This window comes from Rhinolophus ferrumequinum, chromosome 2 (assembly GCF_004115265.2).
Source record: "Rhinolophus ferrumequinum isolate MPI-CBG mRhiFer1 chromosome 2, mRhiFer1_v1.p, whole genome shotgun sequence".
Classification (NCBI taxonomy): domain Eukaryota; kingdom Metazoa; phylum Chordata; class Mammalia; order Chiroptera; family Rhinolophidae; genus Rhinolophus; species Rhinolophus ferrumequinum.
Genome location: NC_046285.1, coordinates 71,558,035 through 71,583,887, shown reverse-complemented (window position 1 = coordinate 71,583,887; position 25,853 = coordinate 71,558,035). Strand labels below are relative to the sequence as shown.

At 35.2% G+C, this 25,853-nt stretch overlaps 1 protein-coding gene across 1 annotated transcript; it reads right to left on the bottom strand.

The window, feature by feature from the left end:
* Positions 1-11,935: 11,935 nt before the first annotated feature.
* On the bottom strand, positions 11,936-24,599 carry EIF5A2 (eukaryotic translation initiation factor 5A2). Its single transcript, XM_033122722.1, has 5 exons — positions 24,454-24,599; positions 23,573-23,772; positions 22,918-23,022; positions 13,450-13,581; positions 11,936-12,925 (listed from the first exon to the last, which is right to left on the bottom strand). The coding sequence occupies exons 2-5, from the start codon at positions 23,735-23,737 to the stop codon at positions 12,866-12,868; spliced, it is 462 nt and encodes a 153-aa protein (XP_032978613.1). The 5' UTR covers positions 23,738-23,772; positions 24,454-24,599; the 3' UTR covers positions 11,936-12,865.
* Positions 24,600-25,853: the final 1,254 nt, after the last annotated feature.

Sequence of the window (25,853 nt, the reverse complement as noted above, 5' to 3'; positions counted from 1 at the left end):
TGGAAAAAATTTTTTTCTTAGGAAGAAAAACAAAAATATTAAGAAATGTGCAGGCGGTAAGATTAAATGTTTGAAATAACTCAATTCTTCCCAAATCTTACACTCAGAGACAGTATATATTAACACAATGCCTGTCAGTGCCCCACAGATACTCATTTTGACAAGGAATTCTAAAACATACGAAATAATAAATGTCCAAAAAGAGCCCAGGCAGTTCAGAACAAAGAGGGGAAGTTGTCTTTCCAGCTATTCAAAAACATAACATACTGTAATATATGATAGATATATTTCCAATACATTATAAACTTCAGTCATTGGATCTACATGATACTGGAGCTTGAACTGGTCAGTAAAATAAAATACAGAAGGACAATATGGCAGATTAAATTCACAGAGAATCCCCTCCATATGTAACCACTATAAGAAACTCGCTAAAATATGGTTTTATAAATAATTACTAATGTATGGTTAAGCTGGTGAAAAAGTAAAAGAATTTTTTTGGGAGGCAGAATTGACAAGCCACCATGCTCATAGGAGTTTAGGGCTAGAAATAGCTGCTCAAATAGCATGAAAAAGCTGCAACCTAAAAATGTAGTTTAAAGTGTGCGTGGATTGGTAGTGCCAGGCAGAAGCAAATGCAAATGCTCTCTGGAGAAATGCACTTTACATCCAAGCACAAAGGATTCCTTGAGAGAAGCTTGCAGAAATGGAGCTGACAATTTTTTTTAAATCACTAAATAATACCAGTTGCTGTTGCCTTTTTTCTCTTGAGCGGACAGTTCAGAAGTACATTCTACATCACTACATGGAAGTTCCCAGTAAAATTAAGCCTCATTTGTCTCCAGCACATTTCTTTTTGCTTTTGTTCCTCCCAGTTTCATACTTCCCTATTCTTTACTTCTGTTACCTGGGATCATTTCCCAAAATAAACCAACGCATGCAACCAATAGGCTAAGACACCAATTTTACACAAATGCTTTCAATCATCACCTTATTTTATGAGGCCAGCATACCTTTGATAGTAAAACTGGAAAAGGACATTTTAAGAAAGAAAAATTATATTAGGTTGGTGCAAAAGTGATAGCGGTTTAAAAGGTCAAAAATAATTGCAAAAACCGCAATTTCTTTTGCATCAACCTAATAGTTCAATGTCATTTATGAAAAAACATATACATATATGTATGGTATACTTTTTATATATATAATCATCAATAATATATATATCATATATATCATATATATATATATTTTATGTTCACATATATATTCTTAGCAAACCATATCCAACAATATGCCATGCAGCAAGTTGGGTGATAATGTCATTATTTGTAATTGATATGTAATTGTATATGTACAAAATTTAAAAGAATCTACAGATAAATTATCAGAATATGTAAGTTTTTCAATATTACTGGATACAAAGTTCATATACAAAAATCAAATGCATATTTATAAACTAGCAATAAATTAAAGATAAAAGTTACAGATGTCATTTTTAATGACGTAAATATGTCAAATATCTAAGGAAAAAAATAACAAAAGATGTATAAGACCTTTATGCAGAACTATCAAATATAATTGAGAGAAATTTAAGAATAGATAGAAACACATTCAATGTCCATGGATTGAAAGACCCCATATAATAAGGATGCCAATTCTCCCCAGACTGAATTATAGATTCAATGTGATCACAAACAACAGCTTAATAACAACCTCCCTTCCTCCCTCTCGTCCTTCTTTCCTTCTTTCCTTCCTTCCTTCCTTCCTTCCTTCCTTCCTTCCTTCCTTCCTTCCTTCCTTCCTTCCTTCCTTCCTTCCTTTTTTCAAACCAATTGGAAAATTTGTATGAAAACACAGATAGCAGAATAGCCAGAATATACTTGAAGGAGGAAAAATAAAGTGGCAGGACTTGTTCTATAGATTGAGATTTATTTTAATGATACCATAATTAAGACAGTTGGATATTGTTTCAGGTTAGACATATAAGCCAATAGAATAGACGAGAGAGCCCAGAAACAGACTCACACAGATGTGCTTTTTGCCATTTATGGCAAAATTGCACTTCAGAACAGTGGAGAAAAAACAGTTCTCAAAACCTTCATTATTTTTTTTAATTGAAAATATGCAAATCATCGTACACCTGCAGAAACATAAACCCTGTGGTCCACATAAAACTTTAAAATCCACACCAGTGTTTTGTACTAGAAAGACTACAAGTATTTTAATGAATGTAATATTCTAATAAACATTTATCCATGTAAGTACCAATGTGTATTTTGAACCTTGAAAAGATGCTATGACATTTAGTCAAACAAGGCTCTGAACAGAGTTCTTTGTCATGTTCCATTTGTATTTCATGCATCTGCTCCTCCTACAGCTCTGTATCTGTCTTGGGTGTGTGCATCACACATAGTTTCTTACAGGATCAGATGGTGTACCTTATTCTTTCAGTGTTCTCTTTTGGAAGATCTCAGCTCTATTAACATCACAAATGATCACACTGTACCATAGAAAGTAGACAACATCTGCATCTCTGATATTTCCTTATTAACTATGAAAACCCATCTTATTTGTTAGAAGCTGATTTATAAAACAGGAATCTGTAAATTTCCCTTTACCCAACAAACTTTCCAGTCATCAGTGTTACTACCATTCAAGCATTGTAAAACCAACCAACCAACCAACCAAAGATTGTGTACATGTAGTAAACATACCGTTGGTATTTTTTATGGTCTTTCTTTCTTTCTTTCTGTGCCATGTACTACAAAGGGGAGCATGTGGAGAGCATCATGAAGCTTCGCACTACCCATCTCCAGAAAAATATACTTGAATGCTGTTGCAGCACAAACAGTCCCATGAAAGCAATCCACAGCTTTGACAAAAGATGTGCCACAGCCTTCTGTGCCAACAACATTGAGGCAGTGAGGAAAGTTACTACTACTGAAGAATACTGCTTTTAACTCCTCTAACACAGGAATGTTCCTTGTTAGATACTTATAAATGAAAGTCAAGGGCACCAGGCAGGAGAAATAGGAACTGAAGTCACCTCTGCTTGCTCTTTCTTTACTAATTTGATTAGAGAGCATTAAAAACTATGGTTAAAAAATGCATGCTTGCTTCAATGCACTTTTTCTCTCAGTGTGTAGGAAAACCTAACTTATTTGTTTTTATTATTTTTTTAACAAATGCAGTTTCAGGGTAAGATTTTCTTGGTATACAATGCCACAGGAGTGCTGAATAATTGATCAACCTTTAAAATGAGAAAAAGCATCTTTTTTCATTGCTTAATTTTATTACTTGTCATTTTTAGCTTAGTCATTTACTTTTTGGTGGGCATTTAGATTACTTCCATTTTTTTCACTACTATAAGCAATGCTTTGAGGAACGTTTTAAGTTAACAAAATGATTATCTTCTTATGTCAAAAGAAATGCTCGTGGGGCCGGCCCGGTGGCTCAGGTAGTTAGAGCTCCATGCTCCTAACTCTGAAGGCTGCCGGTTCGATTTCCACATGGGCCAGTGGGTTCTCAACCACAAGGTTGCCAGTTCAACTCCTCGAGTCCCGCAAGGGATGGTGGGCTCCGCCCCCTGGAACTAAAATTGAACACAGCACCTTGAGCTGAGCTGCCGCTGAGCTCCCGAATGGCTCAGTTGGTTGGAGCTCATCCTATCAACCACAAGGTTGCCGGTTTCGACTCCCACAAGGGATGGTGGGCTGCACCCCCTGCAACTAGCAATGGCAACTGGACCTGGAGCTGAGCTGCGCCCTCCACAACTAAGACTGAAAGGACAACAACTTGAAGCTGAATGGCACCCTCCACAACTAAGATTGAAAGGACAACTTGACTTGGAAAAGAGTCCTGGAAGTACACACTGTTCCCCAATAAAAGTCCTGTTTCCCTTCCCCCCCAAAAAAAAAATTGCTCGTGAAAGGAAATATAAAGAAGCAAAAAAGCAATTGCATTAAAATACCTAAAATCCCCCTTGCTTAGAAGTTGTTCTTTAATGCTTTGGGGGCATGGATGTCTCTGAATGTATGTGTGTAGGCATGTATATCCCTTAGATTACACAAGTAATTACATACATTTATAAAATTGAATGGTACTATACGTACGTCTTTGAATTTAAAGAAACTTTATTTAGAAATTATTTCGAACTTATGAGAATTATAAAAATAGTTTAAAGAATACATACATACATATGAATACATAAAAATATGTATCACACATATATTTGTATGTCAATCCTTGATCCAGATTTTCACCTATTAACATTTTGCTCCTTTATCGTTTGTTCTTTCTCTCTGTATTTATCTAATTCTATAAAACTTTTTATTTTGTCTGATTTTCAGTTATAGTTGAAAACAAGTTACGGACAAATTACTTAAGTTTTCTCATAAGACTTAGTTTATTGTTTTTATTTTGACCTCTGCTTCATTCGGAGTTTATTCTTGTGTGTTTTACGTAATTCATCTTCCTTTATTTTTTCCAGATTTTTCCAATTGTCCCAGACCAATTTAATTAATCTTTGCCCAGTTATTTGCAATATTTTTATCGTATACTAAATTTATGTATGTATTTGGGCCTGTTTCTGGACTTTCGGTTCCATTCCATTGGTCCTTCTATTCATTTGCCTGTACCTCACTCTTTTGAGAATAGAGGCTTTGTGGTATGTATTAATTCCTAATTCTAGGCCCCACTCATAGCTCTTTCTTTTCAGTGTTTTCCTAGCTATTCTTGCATGTTTTTATTTCCATATAATCTTTTTAGCAACTTGTTTAACTTCATAAAAAAGTTTGTTGGTATTTTTATTGGGACTATCTGAAATTTATAAATTAAATTAGGTTGAGCTATCATCTTAATAATGTTGAACTATCAGTCAAGTATTATATAATGAATGTCTATGCATTTGTTTAAGTCAACTTTTTGTCTTTCGGGAGTGTTTTATACTTTTCTTCCTATAGATTTTGAATATTTCCTTGTAATTTTCTTTATTATATTTTATCTTTTTGTTGCTACTGTAAATGAGGTTTTCCTTCCATCATGTCTTCAATTGGTTATTATTTTTGCATATAAAAGCTGTTTATTTTTGCATGTTAATCTTATATCCTGCTACCTTGATGAATAATTTTATTGAGTCAGCTTTATCATTATTTGGGATTTTCCAGGTATACTATCAGGTCACCTGAAAATAGAAACGTTTTATTTTTTTCTTACTTTTACAGTTCTAATGTGTTTGTTTTCTGTTGTCCAATAGTATTGGCTGCTACTTCCAGAATAGTGTAAGTGGTCAAGATAGTAAGAATTCTTGCCTAGTTCTTGACCTTAGTGAGAATGCCGTTAGTGTTCTTCCATGAAGGCTAGCTTTTTGAATTTTACCTACACACACGTGGGAAAAAAAAAAAAAAAAATATATATATATATATATATACATATACATATATATATATATATGCATGTGTACACACATGCATGTGTAAATATGACCTTTACATATATAATGTGTATACTATTAACATAAACATACATATAGTTAAGTTAAATAAGTATCCATCCACTTTTATTTTCTCAAGAGATTTTTTGAGGATGGATATGGATATTGTTTGATCTAAATTTTTTTTTTCAGTATCTGGAGAAAATAATATGATATTTTCCTTCAGATCTATTAATACAGTAAATACTATTAAGAGAGCCTTCCTAAGACATTAATCTATTTCCCATGGAAGGGAATTATAGTAATAGATTTTCTAATTTCGAACTATTCTTGCATGTGATACAAACTCCATGTATGTGTATTATTTTCTTCATGTGGTATTTAAGTCTAATTACTAATAGTATAGTAGAATGTTTACATGAATATATTTTTTGTTATCTTTATCAAGTTTAGGGTAAAAATTTAATACTTATGTCATAAAAAGAATTTAGTAGTTCTCATTTTCTATGCTTTAAAACAATCTATGTAATTTGGGGATTATCTGGTCTCTAAAGGTTTGATTAAATTCTTCTGTGAAAATATTTGGACCTGGGTTTTGTTGAATAACTTCTTGATAACTCTTTCTTTTATTCAAATTGTTCCATTGAAGCTTTATATTTCTATTTCTACAGAGGTTGATTCTGATAATCATTTTCCTAAGAAATTAAATCATCTAAGTTTTCAAATTTATTTGCATACAATGTTGTTTTTATTTCTTCTGCATTATTAATTAGTCTTTCCTCCTTGTCATTTTCTTATTTTTTTATACTTGTGTTGTTTATGTGCCTTAGTGGTTTATTTTGTTAATTTTTCAAAGAACCAGATTTTTTTTTAATTTGCTATTTTTCTATTCACTTTCTGCTTTTGAATCATTTCTTCCCTTGTGCTCTTTTGGTTTATTTTGCTGTTATTTTTCTAGTTGTATGGTTTAGGAATTTCTCTTATGTTCATTCTTTCATTTTGATTGATATTGATGTTAAGGCTATGACTTTCCCTCTATGCTGCATTACAGCAACTGTGATACATAATGTTTTCATTATCATTATCTTTCAGGAATTCTTTAATTTCTGATTGTGGTTCTCCTTTCATCCTGGAATTATGTAATAGGTTATAAAATTTCCAGGTAGAAGGCTTTTTATTTTTAGTTTGTTTTCAATTTCACTTGAGATTGGTATTAGTGTTTTTAATATTTCTACTTTATAGAAATTAGTTTTCCTTGTGCCCTAAATATCTTTTTTCTGAGAGTCCCATTTTCCTTTGAAAGGAAGGTATATTGGGTATATTCTTTACTACCAGCATGCTATTGATACACATATATTCTCCAAAAGATTTACCTCATTGATTGTACAGCAATTAAAATGAACTAGAGTAACAATTTAAGTGAAACTCACACACATTTATTGTGAACAAAAAGTGCAGACAAACTATCAGTGTTAGGTAGAAGAACCTCCATTCTCCCAATTAGCATCTGTGTTGGGGATCTGATGGCAACTAAAGTTGCCAAGCATTTTTGGGCTTCCTAAACACTAGGACACAGCCATTATGAGGCTGGGAAGTGTCCAAAAATTATTTTGACTAGATTCAGAGATAACTCTCAAATTGGACAATGGATTGATAATAAACTTGTAGGTGGGTCCTTTTGAACCAATACATACTCGGTGGTTGTAACTGATACACCACTTAATGTATTATGGGAATAGATGTTTTAAGTTCCCAGTGGAACACACACTTTAGACAGCCAAAATGGGTTCTCTTGCATTAATGTCTGGAAGGATGCACAGAAAGAGGATGAAGAAGATAAAGTATTTTTACTCTTGTACCTGTAAAATATTAAATTATGTGACTATTTGACATATTTGAAAAGCTACTAAAATTTAAAAATAAAACCAACATTGGACCTAAATCTGGAACTAAAACTTAGAAATTAGCATTCCCAACCATAAAGCTAAGTCAACTCTCTAGTAAGGACCTAGAATATAAAAACACAATAAAAACAAATGTTACACTTTCTCTTAACAGTGATATACTTATAAATTCATACGACTTTCTAGTATGAAAATGTTTCTAGAAATGTATATATACAAGAATAGTGCAAGCTATTAAATTAACTTTATTTTTATCTAACATAACTGATGAAGTTAACAAATATATTTTAACATAACAAAAAGTTGTAATTGGTAAGTTTATCATTACATTTTAAAGGATGTTAACAATATCTTTAGTATAGCCAAAGACTTAACATTTGGATTTTATCCATTTTTGAAATGTAAAATGCACAATTGTAATACCCATACTACATATCTTACAATTTTAACATTTTAGCTAAAATATAAGTCTCTGCAGGTAAAAGCAAGAGTTCTTCTATACCTAAGACAAATAAAATGTATTACTAATAAACTGCCATTGGATTAGACAATGCTATTTCAACTATTTCTTGTTTGGAGAGGAGGACAAAAGTATAGAACTTGTCATTTTCATTATTCTAGTTTAGAACTAGTAATTTGCATTACTTTGTAACGAGCACACGTGCTTATTTATATTAGATATTAACCACCGTAAAGAATTCCTCTCAAGAAAGGTCACAACTATCACTTATGACAAGCTGTACAGTCATCACTGAATATAGTTTAGTGTCCAGAGTTTTTAAAAAGTACAATCCTGAACTAAGATAAACTTAAGTCTAGCAATACCAAGAAATAGTTTTAGGGATTTCATATAAATAAAAGAACTTATCTTTCAATTGTAAAATAGGTTTCAACCTGTTCTAAGGAGAGAGGAATAGTGGTAGATAGTAAAGCTTGGCAACAAGTATGTTTCTAGCAGGTAAAAGTCTGATATGCATTGCTATAAGACGCATCTTTCACATAAGGAAAACGTGCTAATTAAATGTATACAGCACTTTTCAGGCACTTGACTTCACTTGGTAGTTAAGCTGATGTTCAGATATTTAATGGAAAAACATTAAATTATATAGTGACCTCAAGCCATGTACCCATAGAACATGTGTTCCATAAGTCAAATCCAAATGTTCCCTGCTAAAATCAAATAATGACATATAACCAATTAAGAAAAAACTAATTTAAAGAAAGTTAATATATTGAATTCTCTCGATTTTAAGATTTTTCACAATAATTTTTTCTTAAGCCTTTATTGCCTACTTGTCTGAATGCTAGGAGAAAGAAGGCTTGTAAACTGTGAAATATTATGCCTAAATGATATTAGAAAATTTTAAACTGTTGATCAGTTCAATATATTACACTATTTATGGAAATATGCCTAAAGTTTGCTCTTACACTTCTTAAGAGCCATATTTTCTCATGGTAAATCTGTTCCTAGTTCATATTATAGAATTCAATATGTAAACATTTTAATGTACCCAAAAGAGCATTATGAATTTCGCTGTTGTCCCTAAACATGTTTGAGAACCACTACATCAATGTCTGGCTCTGAAACTATCTTTGGGGTCCATGCTCAAGGAATGCTTTCAGATGTATCACTAAGGATAGGATATGCTTTCAGATATATCACTAAGGATCACTAAGGATAGGGTTTTAAGACTATCAAATTCTATTCTAAAATGAAAAAAATATGGCAAGATTTCCAGTATAGGTGTTAACAATGTCCCCATTTTTTTTCTTCAATACTTTCCATATAATTTAAGTATGTTGATATGAAGGATTTTTTATTTGTATGTATTATAATTTGGGAAAACTCTGCAATATACTTTCAGGCAGGTAGCTTTCAAATAACGAAACTTCAGATCTTTGCACAAACAGCCCTGAGAACAATGCATTCAAATTACAGCTCAACTAGAAATAATCTAATTGAGAAATTTAAAAGTATAAAAACAAATTCTGGAAAAGTTGTAAACTAAAAAAAAAGTTACCAACATTTGAGGCACTACCAGACTACAGTACTTGTAAGAGTTAGAAGGACTTTGTAAAAAGAACAAACATACAAAGCTGTGTGTGCACATGCACACACATTGTGCTATAAAGGAAAACAGTGTCCCCAAATTTTATAGCCTAAACATTTTATTGCAGCATCTCCTAGTAAAGATACCATGCTCTGGCTGTAGGAGAGTTTTGGTAATTGTTATAAAGCATTAGTATTGAATTTTATATTATCAATGGAAATAGATTCAAGAGCTTGGTTAGCAACAATTTCAAGTGACTGACAGCCCTTCCAGGGGAGCATGAAAGAAACATCATAATTATGTTGCAAATGCTATGCAAATGCTAAGTCAAAGTAGCAATGATTTGATCTATTTCAGAGGGTATACAACTTTGTAGCAAATAAGGTATAACAAGTCTTCACAGTAGAAATAAAGCATGTTATTCTAGAAAGAAACACATATTCCACTTGTTAATTTAATATTGTGTATTAATTGGTGAAATGTCTACAGACAAAAGTGGTGTATCACTGTATAATCTATCAACATGACAATCTACATTCTATATACATGGTAACTTGTGATACGTAACATTTGCTACAAAAAAGTACAACAAATACCAGGAATCAAATATTAACATTTCTGATGTCAAAAAAAAAAAATGAAGTCACTTCTGTTTTATGTTAAAAATATGTTTCCCTGCTTCTTTTTAATACAATTTATAAAGCTTTACTAAATGAAATATTTTGTTCTAGAGAAACATGTACTGACTTATGTGAAAATAAACAAGCAGTCCCATATCTTTAAAATCTATACTTATATTCCAGAAGAGTATTTACACTTCATTATAGTACTTAAAATGAAATATTTATGCATAAATAGCTTTTGCCATTCAAGGTATGAAGACAGCGATGCGTTATTATAATTTATATACACTTACCTCGCAATTGAAAATATATTTATGTGAATCTGATAGGTTAGGAAGAATAAGGGCATGCTGATCCAGAATTAATACTAAACCAGAATACTAGCATGGTTAACTGGAGCCATATGCATGACCAGCAAGCAGCACAGATTGATAACTTTCTGGAATTCCTGTGGGTAACAATGCCAACCAGTAGCAAGTAAGACACACATTATAAAGTAGTAAAAAAAACTGAAGTAGTATGTAGTAGATACTTAGATGGAATACTGGAAAGAATTTCACCTAATTCCTAACTGTGCTTTAGATGGGCAAAAGCTAAAATGTTACACTAAAAATGATTAACTACAACCTCAATATTTCTTGTGCTTTAGAATTCTCCTTGCATTTCCTTAAAGAATCTTGCTTCTGCTCCAAATGCATTTGCTGATGCTAAGATTTAAAAGTACGAGCAAATTAAATAATTAAAACTTTGGGAACTTCAGTTCCTAATGCTATTTCCAGTCACTGATTAGATCAGTTACAGCATCATAAATGTTCTCCTCTAGATGATAGGAATAAAGGTCTTGTATAAGCCAAGACATGATGGGAGAAGTCTCATAATCAGTCTTGGAGAACGAAGGTATTACTGAAATAGTAACTGTTCTATGTTTCACTCCAATATAATCATTGTTATTGAGTCAAAGGTCCTCACAAACCCTTTGACAATGTTTAGAATTCTGGAAATAAGGTATATATGATGTAAATGCCTAAATAGAAATGTAGCAGTCACCTAAAACACTTTTTAAAATAAATTAGTTTATAGAATTCTTTCCTAGTTATATTTCACTCGAGTAACTGAATTAAGTCACATGACAATCAGAAAAAATACATATATGTACTTCTTAAGTTAAATAATGATTATCACATAAAGTAACTTTTCTTCCATAATTAACTTTCATTTCACTTTAGAAAAAAATGTACATAAATTTAACATTTTACTCATCAATTTGAAGTAAGAATTTCTAGATTTTGTCTGCCAAATACTCTGATGTCAAAAAAGTCTATTTACAAATGGTTGGAAAGGAGCAACTACTGTAAATATCAACATTTATCAACATAATTTATCAATATAATTGATAGAAGAATTTAGCAAAATAATTGATAAAAGCACTGCATAATATCCTATAAAGCAGGTCACTCCTTTAGAGGGAAAGAACAAAAAAAGTTAAAAGCAAAAGTACAACTAGAAAAAAACTTTCTATTTTTATGCTGATTACAAAGGTCTCAAATAAAAACCTATAGTTTTAGCCAATGCCCTTTGCCACTGTCCCTTGTGTCCACTTTACAGTATGACTTGCTAATAGTCACCCAACAGTTTAATGCCTCTGTCAACCACAAGCAGATAGGAAAATCACCATACTAAGTCTGACAATTAAGTTCGCGAAATTCATGCAATGATGTTGCTAACGTTTTTTTATCAGAGGGATTATTCATTATGAATTTGTACCAATTGGACAAACAGTTAACCAAGTTTACTATTTGGAAGCGCTGAAAAGGCTGCATGAAAAAGTTAGATGACCTGAACTTTTTGCCAACAATTCATGGCTCTTGCATCAAGACAATGCAAGAGCTCACACAGCACTGTCTGTGAGGGAGTTTTTAGCCAGTAAACAAATAATTGAACTGGAACACCCTCCCTAGTCACCTGATCTGGCCCCCAATGACTTCTTTCTTTACCTGAAGATAAAGGAAACATTGAAAGGAAGACATTTTGATGACATTGAGGACACCAACGGTCCTGAATGTCAGCTCTGATGACCTATGATGACAGCTCTGATGGCCATTCCAAAAAAAGAGTTCCAAAATTGCTTTGATGGGTGGACTAGGCACTGGTGTCGGTGCATAGCTTCCCAAGGGGAGTACTTCGAAGGTGACCATAGTGATATTCAGCAATGAGGTATGTAGCACTTTTTCTAGGATAAATTCACGAACTTAATTGTCACACCTTGTATATAAGGTTATATTAAGTCGGTCAGCGATTTGGCAAAGAGTATGACCAACGTAATACAGGTGGCTACACATAACTGACACTTTTTGATAACATTTTTAAGTATCTGTGCTTGCCACACACAGGCTGAAACTGTGAAAGCTCCAATCCATAATCTACTTACTCTATGACATTAAGTCTGAAACTAACACAGAGCAATTCAACTTAAATGTGGTACTTCAATACCACTAGATGCTACATTGTTTGATTTTAAACCCTGGTTTATTTATCATTTAATTCATTCTAGAATGATTTGCTCAGACAAATCATATCTGCTGAAGCTACCTTGTCTGTTTCTTAGACTCACATACTGAAAAACACAGGAATGTTATAGGAAAAACAGCTACAAAATTAAAAAAAAAAAATTATACATCTTGATTATTTTTTTAAATTACCAACTGCCTGCAAAACGAACTCAGCACAATTTGAAAACAAATAAAAAATAAATGAGGTTGCTGATGAAGGCCATAGCTTTGGTGACAACTTAGAACCAAACTTTAGATCTGCCGTTGATCAAGACCTAAATGGTTTGCTCATGCTTGGTGTTCCCATTTATTTGCAGGGCTTTATGGCCACAGCATATTCTTCACTCATTGCACACATGACAGAAACCTAGAAGGGAAAAATGCAAGCAAAAGTTATTCAGATATGCATGTATGACATAATTAATTCATTATATATTGTATATTTGTGGATATTTTATACATATTGACTTTGGAAAGAGGTAGTCCAAGACCAAATAATCTAGTGTCCTAAAGTGAAATTTCTCAAATTGCAGTTTTCAAGACAACTTCCAGGAAACAGGCAGAATAAGGGCTATAAATGTTTCAACACTTATTAGGTGTCATGTACTCATATTCCCATAGCATCCTTTCTTATACTTGGAAGAGTAGCTCAGATGTTGATCTCCAAAACACCTTTGAGGCTGATTGTGTCTATGTAGCAAAAAATGAACTTTGATAATTTCTTTAGTGATGGGTTTCTAAGGATATTATAGGAAAACTGCCTTATGGAGATCATTTTCAGAATTTCAGGAGTATTAAGAGCTACACTTCATATATAGTATTTTATGTAACTAGTTTAGGCCAAATTTTTATAAAAGAGTTTAAAAAAAAAATCTTCCCATAGGTCTTTACCTGTACATCTTCACCTGCATTGTATTTTCCTTCTATTTCTTTGCCTAGTTCACCTTCTGGCAGCTTAAGATCCTCACGAACTTCACCAGTTTCTGTCAGCAGGGAAAGGTAACCATCCTGAATGCATATCAGCTATTAAAAGAAATTACATCATTTGCACTGATTAGATAATACCCACTACTTTGTAATATTTACATAGTTAAATTGAAATATACATTCATTAATATAAGTACACGGTAATACAATAATATATTCTTGGTGCTAAAAAATGCTAGACATACAAAAGTATAAAATATATATAGACTAAAAGCGTAAGTTCATTCTTCCCTGCATCTCTCCTCCCCCAAGTCTCTGCATTATTCAAGTTTTGGCTTCTTTATAATGTATCCTGAAGCATTTACATTTATGTACAAAATACAAATATAGTTATATTTAAAAAAATAGTGTATTTTTCAGCAAGTTTTCACTTAATAACATGTCTTAGAAATCTTTCCAAATTGGAAAATATGGACCAACTTTTGTCTCTTTTACCACTTTACAATTACATAGATACACTGTAACTGATTTAACCATTTTCCCATTAATGGGCATAAAGGTTATTTTTAATTTTTCATGATTGCAAACAATGTTTTATAATTTCATTATGAACAAAGTAGAAACTTTTTAGTCTCCAACTTTACTGCTAACAGCACTAGATTTTTTTAAAAAGACAAACACTAGCTTGCTGATGACAAAATGAAACAAATCCAGTCATCAACCTAATTTACAAAAGGCACAGTTTTGATAGAATTGAATTTCTTTTGTTCTAGGCATGAGGAAACAGCCAGGCCGCACTCATGTATTCTAAAAGCATGTATACCATCAGTGTGCCTAGAGTCCTAACAGGTTTTATAGAAGGCAATCAACCAGGATACCAGATGTTAACACTGACATACACAAAAGGGGTCAAAGACACGGTCCTGGAACCCCTTTAACCATATGATACAACACAGGCACACCGCAGGGGCGAGTTTCAGATCTCTCCTCTACGGCACTGCCAAATCTGGCTATGGCTTTCCACAGAAACCCCAACTACCACAGATTTCAGTTTTGCGCATGTCTGAAATCTCAAAAACAAACAAAAAAATTACCCTACAAAGCAACCACACTTTTAATTACCCTTTATGTCCCTCAAATGTTTGTGAGGTTGTTGGGAGAGGAGTCAGGAGCAAGGAGGTTGATGCAGTAGTATAATTTTTAAACGATTAACTACAGGCTCACAAGGCAGATCTTTCTGATTTTGGCTCTTTTACCAGAAGTGGAACTTGTCTATTTCAAGGTTCCCAGTGCCATTAGTGACTGAAACATAGAAGCCAAATAGTAATTCTGGTATTTTGATATTTATTTATATAATGGTGGTACTTTTTTTAAAAAACACTTTTTTATTGGGGAACAGCGTGTTTTTCCAGGACTCATCAGCTCCAAGTCTTTGTCCTTCAATCTAGTTGTGGAGGGCGCAGCTCACTGGTCCACCTGGGAATCGAACCGGCAACCCTGTTGTTAAAGGCTCACACTTTAACCAACTGAGCCATCCAGATGCCCTGGTACTTTGTTTTTTGAGTTAAGAATTTGTAAAATAAACTCTGGGATGAAATATAAAGCATTTCAAATATAAAGATGTATAGATATAGTATAAAACATCTTGTAAAAATGTATTTATGTATGTTAAACATCTTATTAAAATAAATTGCTTTATGAAATAAAATTAAAATTTTCAAAAATGAAACTAAACATAGAAAACAAAATTAAATGATGAAAATGAATTATTTGATCTTTCTTGAATTTAAAAATTTTCAGATATACAGAAAAATTAAAAAATAATGCAATAAAATCCCATATCTTTTACCTAGATTCATTCATTGTTAACATTTAACCACATGTGCTACGCATATTTTTCTCTCTCTATCTATGGAATATATAAAATACGTATCACACACATTTTTATTCTTTTCTTATTTTTACTGAACCATTTGAGAGTAAGTTACATACATTCATGACTCTAGCAACAAATACTTCAGTGTATTTTTCCTAAGAACAAGGACCTACTCTTATATAACCAGTTTGTTTTTCAAAAATCAGGAAATTCAATATAGCTACAATATTTTTCAATATGTAAATTTGCCAGTTGTCCCAATATTGTCTTTGAAAGCAACGTTTTCATCCCATCTCCAGAAACACACCTTGTATTTCTTTGGCTGTCATGTCAGTTTAGTCTCTTAAATTGAACAGTTCCTCACCCTTTTTCTTTCATGACATTGACATTTTTGAAGAGCACAGGTTCCCTGTATTACAGAATGTTCCTCATTTTGGGTTTGTCTAATTGCTTCCTTATGATTTTTTGGGGGAACACTACATAAGTGATCAGAGTATCATACCAAGAGACAAATTATGTCAATTTGTGCTATTAACTTTGATCACTTGGCTAAGGGAGCGTCTGCCAGATTTTTCCACTCTTAAAGGTATACCATTATCCCTTTTGTAATTAAAAATAAATAAATAAATAAGTAAAAGCGAACGGCATTATTGCTGAGTATTAAGCATATTTTTTGTGCAATTTTTTTTCATCTTCTCTCAAAGCCCTGACTAAAGAGTTAGAAGGAGAGGATGGTGAGGAGACAGTTATAAGTCAATTTTAAGTATTTCTTTCCTTCACCTTTAAACACGTCTACTCACTTGGTAACTTTAAGATGCTTTCGAATAATTTTTCTTCTTTTTTGGTAGAGAGAATATGTAATTATTTGTTATTAGCAAGCAGGGAGACGGGAGAGGTCAGGGTCAGAAAACTTGTAATAAAGGTGTTAGTTAGGCATGCAGTGGTATATTACGCTGCTGACTGACAAATGAAATTTTATTATACCCCCAAAATACTGGTATCAGAATGTGGTATCTATTATTTCCTACTAAAAGCATCCAATGTATGGTGTTATTTCCCCCATAGGTACTATTTCTCTCCATATGCCTCTTTGGAAAAATGAATAATTCCAGGTCCAGAGTAGGAAGTATACAAGATGAACCTGGAGCCAGCTGTTACACTAGAAAGCATGGCGCAATCAAAGACCACTAGGCCCATACTAAAGATAGTCTGGAGCTAACCTGAATAAGATCCCCTGGCCAAAGATAGGACAATTTGAGAATCGATAAGTATAATAACTACAATGGATTGAAATGCAAATATGGTTAAAGTTCATAGTGAAAAAAAATATTTGATTGGTCATCTTCAGTGAATACTAGGGAACCAACTCATTTTGAAAACTGGTAATTAAAGGGAAAGAATCAAGTATTTATACTGCTTTTACTGTTATACATTGTACTACAGGGTAAACAAACAAAAAATGATGAAGGGAAGTTTCTTTTCATAGAAGTGTTCTGGCTAAAAAAAAGGAATGACAGATTATTTTGTCTCCCTAATGAATTAACGGGTTGAGGCGATTATCATGTATCTAATGACATCACAAAAAGAGAAACAATCAGACTTATTTACCTGATGGTTGCATAGAACATCAACTATGGAGTAGTTTGTATTAAAGAAAGAAAAGGAAGAAAATAAAAATCTAAACTATATTTAATTAAGCCTCTACATCCAATTATCAATTTTCAGGATGTATATGGGACAGAGGAATATGTTAAACAACGAGGAAATGCAATTACCAAAATACAGACTGTGGAAAGTCTACAGAATAAATGATATAGTTTCTTTATCAAAAAAGTGAAGAGGGAGAGGGGGAGGGAAGAAAGAGAAGAAAGACAACTCCAGCACATGAGACAGGAGAACCTACAGATTAAAATAAATTTAAGAGATACACCAACCAATTTCAATGTGTGGATTTTATTTAGGTCCAGATTTAGACGAACTATAAAACAAAAACAATAGCCATCACATCCAAAGAGCAAAAAAAAAAAATCAAAAAAAAAAACAGGAAATGTAGATATTGATTGGCTATATTTAAAGTTCTTATCCTTTAGAAATGTATAACAAAGTATTTTCAGATGAAATGATAAATGATATAATATCTGATATTAGCTTCAAAATAATCAAGAAGTAGAGGGTACAGGAACTAAAGATAGGTAATGGGGTAGAGATAAAGTAAAACTGGCTATGTGTTGATTATTATTGAAGCTGAATGATGGGTACATGTGGGTCATTACATTTTTAAATTTTCCACAATCAAAAGTGAAAAAGAAAAATGTTTTGGTATGTCAGAATTCTAGAAAGAGCACTGTAGCCACTAAATGGTTGGAGCCCCAGGGAGCTGAAGAAGCAAAGCATGAACTACAAGGAAGGATGTGGGGAGGAGTAATGACCACAGATTCTGTTCATGATGTGGTCAGAATAAGAAAGAACACTGAAAAGGAGGAATTATGGAGAAACTTTTTTTTTTTTGGCCTGTATTTCTATTATTGGTCTATACCAGAAAGCTGGAGAAGGCATATCATCACTATAGGTGCCTTCTCAGCCCTAATTTCTGACTTTAATTTCATTCCTCAATCTATTGCAAACTATCAGACTTGTAAGGCCTCTTCCTTTCTCTTTCTTCCTCTTCCTCTTCCCCCAGGCTCTCAGGCTACTTCCTTGGAGCTGCTGGTCCCTGGTAGAGACCTGATGCTTCATCATCGTTATTATAAAAGCTAAGCAAATCACACTATCATCAACTGGAGCCATCTTCTGACCCACCAAGCCATGAAGTTGGGTATGCACAGCCGCATTCCATCATCAAGCGGAAGTAGCATATATGAGATCAACTTGAGCAGGTCCTAAAGGCACAAACAAGTTGTATGAGAAGTAGCTCCGACTGAGAAAGCACCTTCTTCTGCTACACCAACAACTTCTCCCTCAATTTATACCAATGGCTTTACAGGAAGTGCCCCGATGACCTGCTGACTGAAAAAAGAGAAAAAATCCGAATACTTTCTAGATGGTTATGCATGGTCTGATGAAACTTCAGAGGTGGCCCTGAAAGACAGCGGAGGTAAGAACTTCATGCAATGGATGTAAAAGAGGAGAGAACCAGAGGTTTGGATTTACACTGATTATGGGCAATGCCTAAGAGTTTGGGTGGAAGGTCAAGGTCACTGAAAGAACAATACAGAAAAATTGGTGACAATTATGTACGTGTGGGGAAGTGGTATGTGGAAGGACTTCTCCAAATAGTTAGAGAATGTGCCCATATGAATGCTTTCTAGAGGGGTTCTGCTACAGAGAAGGCAGATAACTAGGTGGACAACATGATTGTGTGACTATCTTTCAGCTTCTTTTTGTAGTCTTCCCAATCCTTGCTCAATTGGCCTATGAAGAAAGCGGCCATGGTGGCACAGGCTCAGTGACACAGACTCTCTCTCACCAAAGCTGATTTGACTAAAGCCACTACTGAGTACCTCACAGCAGAGACCAATACAGAGTCCTTGATATGGCACCATTCCCCAGAGGTTAAAGCCAGTCACCTGGTAACACTGTATCCCTTCCATCATGGAAGAGGCAGCAGCAATTTATACTCAATGCATTAGATTCTTTTTAAGAAAAATGTTTTAACATTGGAAAGAAATTTTTAATGTCTTCTTTTTTTTTTAATTAAAGTTTATTGGGGTGACAATTGTTAGTAAAGTTACATAGATTTCAGGGGTACTATTCTGTAATACATTATCTATATCTCACATTGCGTGTTCACCACCCTGCATTTGATTTCTTACTCTACAGATGGATTTGCCTCCCGGCCTGCAGTGCTTCTGCTAAAAGCTCATCTGTGGATTTATAGAATGCCACATTCCTGTCAGTATTGCACACGGGATCATTTCTGAGTAAAACCCTCATTTGACAGGCAAAATAAAAAGGCAGCAGGACCATGCTCAGAGAATTCACGGGTCCATGCACTCCATCATTCTAAAACAGCTTGCCTGTGTGGATTGGCCTATTGAAGGTGTCATTTTTGCCACCTGCTGGCTGATAGTTTGTGGGCCTGGGTGCTGTTCTATAGTTTGCAATACATTTCAATACATGGTACTATTTCTCCCATAGGTAGAATATATAGACCTAGGAACCAAAGGTTGTGGCTCTTCTCACTATTACCCTTACTGATACTATAGTAAAATAGTTGCTTCTTGTCGCTACAATACCTTCTGGTTTAGAAATGTGTTATTCCCAAAGAAAGACTTCTACCAGGGAACAAAGATTCCACAGAACAGGTGAAAATTATAAAAAGACTTTAACCCCAAAGAACTGACAGCATCATTATCTTCTTTGTTGTTCTTTTTTTAAGTTACAACAACAACATTTAACTCACATATTCCAATATCCAAAAGGCATACCACTTATTTGAAGAATATACTAGGATTTAATATTCATAGGTTTGGCAATTCACCAATAATCCAAAGGTCCACAATATACCGGGGGTGCCAATAAAACGTATACAAGTGGACACTGGTCAACGTTGCTCAAGCAGCAGTTCGCCATAATCAGAAATGTCTGGACGCTGATGGTAACCACTTTGAGCACCTCTTGTAATTGCAGAAGCTAAACGTGACTTGTACTCATCTTTTGTTATCGGTATATATTGAGTATTACAATTTTAATAGTTTTTTCCTTTCTTAAAATGTATATACATTTTTTTGGCACCCTCTGTATTCTTAAACATATCCCGTAGTTATTAGCTTTCCTTCTGAAATATGGTTTTCAAATGACAGGTAAAACTTTAGTAAATGCCAAAATAAGAGTTTCTATATTTAAAAATTTGGGGATTCCCGAGTAACTGGATATATTTGCATTTTATACCATCACTGAGGCCCAGAGAACCGTAACTACTTTTGGGAGGAGTAATGGAAATCAGCAATTCTAATCCTAGCTACATCATCTGGAAGTCAGGAGACAATTTTTCTCTTATTTTGAACTTATTTTAAAATATACAAAATTGAAATTGTAAATATTCCTAAACAAAGATTTACTTTTTAATTTACACACACACATATATATATGTGTGTGTATATATATACATGTGTGTGTGTATATACATATGTGTGTGTATATATATATGTATATGAACATTTATATATTCATTTCAGCTGACTGCCAAACTGGCACTTGAAATACTGAAAAAAAGCAAATACAAAGGACTTCATGTAGCCAAATAATAAGAAAAGTAGGGATTTAATCAAGGCACTTGGCTAGGTGAGTGAAGATCACCGTAGCACAATAAATATAACTGGAAAGGCTCACAGAGCTAATTATTTTAAATGAGCAAATATAAGTATTCTATGGTGACTTGATAATAAAGGGATGTGATCACTGAGTATTTACTATGTAAGGCCCTGTTCTAAGTAGTAACTAATTAAACCTCACAATGATGCCATGAGTTGTTTATGATTCTTATCCCCATTTTATAAATAAGGAAAGGAGGGCAAGAGGTTAAGTAACTTGCCAACTGAGGTCACACAGATAATGTCGAAGCAAGAATGTGGACCCAGACTGCCTGGTTTGAGTCACTCTCTTACCCACTCTGCAGTACAAACTATACACCACAGGCTGGGACTGGAGTGAAGCAAGTGAAGCACTTGTCTCGGGTGTAAAATTTAAGGTGGCACCAAAAAGAACCATCAGTGATCGGATAAATATTTTAATGAAATATTTTTAAAAAATAGAATTAGGATAAAAATTCCATAATGAACAAAATATCAAAATTTTAAACAAAGACAGAATCACAATTATTGATTTTTCCTTTTGCCTTAGGCTCCTACATGGCTTGGCATTATTTCTGGTCCTATTTTTATTTAAAATTTTGCACTCTAGGTTAGGGGGCTCACTAACCTATACCCCTCACCCTAGTCTGGACCCTGCTACATCCCAAAACAAAACCCAAATCAAATTTTTCATGTACGTTAACTCTTGAGCGCTAATCAATAATTGGCTAAATTGATCACAGTAGTAATTATCTGAACTACTGATACCATCTTTCTGAAACATCCAAAGGCAAAAGCATTCTATGTTGAATGCATATTAATGAATATTATGAATACTGAATATTCAAAGCATTCATATGTTAAGGATGAAAACAGAAATTCATTTGAGGCAAAAGGAAATTCTATGCTTGTCTAAATTAGGTACTTCAAGAATAATGGAATGATTAAGTGGAATTTTTATACAGGAAAGGGGGCGCAGAAAATAACTGCTTTTTGATACACATCTACTCAGGAGGTGATTGTGGGGTACATTTTCTCATTTACTCCTCACATTATCTCTCTTTTGGAGATGGAAAGAGTGAGGCTCAGAGAGGTTGTGTAATTTATCTAAGAACATTCAGCTAGAAAATAGTAGAACTGGATCCAAACCCAGACCTGTTTGACTAAAAAAACACTATTATTATACTAAGAAAATTCAAATTTCTACAAAGACTCCGATGCAACCTAGAAAATATTTATGATAAATGGGAAAGTGAAAATATAAAACTGCTTATTAGATTAAAACCATGTAAAAATATGTTTACAAGTGGACAAAGAGTAAAAGGAAATCATTGGGTAATTACAGTTGACGGTAACATTCTTTAAAAATTATACAGTACAATAAAAGGTATAAAAGGAAATCAATTTAACTGGATAAAACAAATCTGTCACACTCACATTTTTCACTATGTAAAAAGAACAGAAAGGAATACCATACATGGTATGCTAGATATAGAAATTGAAGACTTTCAAAAGAAGACTTTAATTATGATTAATCTGAGCTCCCACATCCTATGAGGTCAATGGTTTGGTTACTATCAATACTCCAAACAACAAAATGCTATCATTAAACATGACCTACCCAAATGTATAATTGGAACTAAAACTTGAAGTTTATACCTATAATTTAACAAAAGGTCACAGCATGGTCACTGAATATAAATAAAACAATTACACAGTTTTTGTATTTTCTTCACCATATTCAGTGACCATGTATTTTATCCTTTATATTTAAGGCTTTTAACTTATTTCCCTATTTAAGAATACCAAAATCTGACTCATATTCATTAGTACACAAACTTGGTTGGTGGAACATGAATTCCAATAATTTCTTAATTTCTTGAAAATCTTAGGTCTGACAAATGAAAAGACATAAAACATCTGAGAAGGAGTTATCTAAAATTGAAATATTTTACAACAAAGACGGTAGTAATCTTATTAGCGCTAAACTTGTTCAGTCACAACATACAGTTACTTGGTTTGTGAAACAATAAGAAGTGTTCAACTTTTTTAAAATGCAAGAATGTTTTAAAAAATAGCAAACTAGAATAATCCTAAATAAGGTACAAGAGTTAAATATAACTATTCCTCCAATTTCTAAGTGGTTACTGATAATTCGTTAGAAAAGCCTACAAAACTACTACGGCCTTTTGTTAAATTACAATTGATAGTAGAATGTATTCACACCTTTAAGAAACAAGCATTCTAAAGGAAATTAGTACTTACTTGATAATCATTTCGCTTAATATTTGGAACATCCATGTTGTGAGTAGAAGGACAAATATCTTCATATTTTTTGCCGGTGAAAATATCAATTCCAACAAGGTGAACCTAACAAAGAAGGGAGAACAGGAAACCTGTTTAATCTTTGCCAAGTATATCACTCATTACATACACAGGAGCACAATACCAACGCTGATTATAGCAGATTATTTCTCCTTTCAAGGTCATCTAATTTTACTTTCTTAAAAAAATGTCGCGGTCATAAAATTGAGAAGCAGTGAACAACTAAATGGTATCATGACATATCAAGACTCAAATCCTATATAGTGCAGTAATTCAATTATAAGAGTGCACAAGAAAAATGAACTTAGGTTCCTTGGAATTATGTTAGAACAGGGTTTCTCATCTGTAAACTGAACAGATCTTCTGACTCACTGGGATTCAGGAAAGTTTCAGTTCCCAATTAATGAAACATTATAAGAGCTCAAGAAGGAAATGCTACCTTTCAGTATTCAAAACGATAGTTGAACACCCAGTAATAGTGGGAAGAAAAAAAAAGTGCTTATTACAAAGTTCTAAGTACAGAAATCTCATGTTCTGTAATGTAATACAAATGATCAAAATCTCAACGTAAAGACAGACCTGGAAGGGCACTTACCTTGGCATGACCGTGTTTTCCAGTTTTGGAAGTTGACATCTCCACTATTTTGCATGGTCGTCCTTTGAGCACCACGAAGCCGTTTTTGCGCAGGGCCGAGCACTGCATAGGGTAAGTGCTGGAAGCCCCAGCATCTCCAGTAGTGAAATCAATTTCATCCGCCATGGTGGGCTGGGGAGATGGTAGCTTTTCGGAGGGAACTACGCAAAAAGTTTGTTTGCTTTTTAACAATGGGCAATCAGGTAACGAAAAATCTCATTTCGGACAGGTTACGTGCCAAGCATCGTGGATCTATTATTTTTGCATCTATAGAAGACCCACCCAAGAACAGTGGGCGCTTTCTAACTCTTGGCCTCTACAAACTTTTCCATCCATTGATGGGAAGGTGGGGAAGGAAGTCGCAGAGAGCGAGCTGGGGGGTGGAGGATACCCGCCCAGGGGGCTCACCAGGCTGGGAGCAGCAAATCCCGGCCCCCATCGTCCCACCGCAGGCGGAGCCGGCGACCTTTCCGCACAGCGCCGCACCGCCCGGCCCTCCGCCGCCGCCCTGATCCCCACTGCGGGGGACCCAGCCCAGGCCGCACGTCCGCGCGAAGGATGGGGATAACATGACCAGGCCAGCAGCACCTGGCCCTCGCGCATCTGGCGCGCACTCCGGTCCCCGGCTGCGGCGTGCTATCCCCGGCCTCTCAGGCGCCCCCTTGTCCTGCAGGCATCCTCGGCCCGGCTCGGCCCCGCACGGGCCTGAGCCCTGGCGAGTGCCGCGCTCGCCTCCGTTCTCCCATCCAGCCTTCCTCTTTCCCTCGTTGGGACTCCCGTCGCCTTTCCCGGCCCTGCCTCGCTCCGGTCCCAACCCCACCACTTTTCCCCCATGTCTTTACCTTTCAGCAAAGAAAGAGCTGCTTTCGCCTGCGCACCCGCGCCGGTCCCCTACAGCGGCGGCGGCGGCAGCGGCAGCGGTGGCGGCCGCGGTAGTTCCAAGAGACAGGGCGGGGCCGCCACACTTTCCACACCCCGGCCTCCCCGCCCTTTCCCGCCCCCACCTCAGTCCCATTTCCGGGATAGGTCCGGCGCGTCACAGGCACCACCCTTCCAGGCTACCATTGGCTACAAGCTTCCTGAGGCCCCGCCTAGTCACGTGAAGAGCGTCCTGGCTACCCCACGTGCTGCGGATTAGTGCACTTCCGGCGCGTGAAGTGCATTTTCTGGAGGCGGGTTGCTGAGGGTAAACTCGCTTGCAAAGAAACTTCCTGCTGCAAACTTTTAGGTTCGTTGTGTTCAAGTTTCAGTGGAAGTTTATGGGAATTGGGCCGCGCGCATGGTGGCCCCTGCCCTCAGGTGCGTGCCAGTTGTTACTTGTAGGTTGTCAAAACTCGAGAGGCAAGAGATCTCAATGGATGCCAGTGTGGCTGTGGAGGAAACTTTGGGTTCCAACTTCTGGTCCATCTTGCAGCCCTCTTTGGTAGTCAAACCCAGCTTGTTCCTCCAGGAAGAGTCCAAGTGCGGTATTTTATTTTCCAGATGCACACTGCATGCTCTGCAGAGAACCCCAGCCACCCATTATGACTCATGGCAGCGACTGCCCCTGGGTGCCCTGCCCACTCCCATGGGTGGGAACTCGTGAGACATTCTTGAACTGAACTAAAAAGCAGTGGTGAAATGACCTAACTCACTTCTCCCTCCGGAAGCTGTTAGGGAGTTGTGGAGGCAAGTGGATGTCTAACTGGTACCACATTGTCCAATTCAGGAAGGTGTTCTGCCAAACTCAGCTCTTTCCTCCTGGCGTTGGCATTCTATCGAGTTACAGATATGTCCATCCTCCTTAGAATGGTTGGGTTATCTGTAGCCAGTAGAGACTTGTATAGGATTAAGGACCAAAGTTTTTTAAAAAAAGATGTGAGCCCTTTTTCATGGTTTCATTTCACAACCCACCACATTTTCCTACCTTGGAGAGGTGACTTCCACACCCCAGTTTATGTGGCCCTGTGATTTCGTATTGCTGTCTCATGAACAGTCCTATTTTTCACATTCCTATGTGGCTCTACAGTTACACAGATATTTCACACATGCTGTGTAACTTAACCTTTGCAATAAACAGGGGAACTCCCATAAACAACTCAGCCTCTAGCTAATAGAAATAGCCGGATTAGAATCCAGTTCGTGAGCCCACTCTGCTTTTCCTTACATTACCTAACCTTTCCTGTCTGTTGTTATTAAGAGTGTTTGCTAATATTTAAAGAGTATTTATGTAAGCGGGTAGTTAATTGTTTTACGTGCATTA

Excerpts from the sequence above, each read along its gene's own strand:
- EIF5A2 (XM_033122722.1), bottom strand. The coding sequence starts at position 23,737 with ATGGCGGATGAAATTGATTTCACTACTGGAGATGCTGGGGCTTCCAGC. Across the intron at positions 23,023-23,572 it reads GAAAACACGGTCATGCCAAG|GTTCACCTTGTTGGAATTGA; the intron begins GTAAGTGCCCTT and ends CTTCTTTGTTAG. Across the intron at positions 13,582-22,917 it reads TTAAGCGAAATGATTATCAA|CTGATATGCATTCAGGATGG; the intron begins GTAAGTACTAAT and ends TTCTTTTAATAG.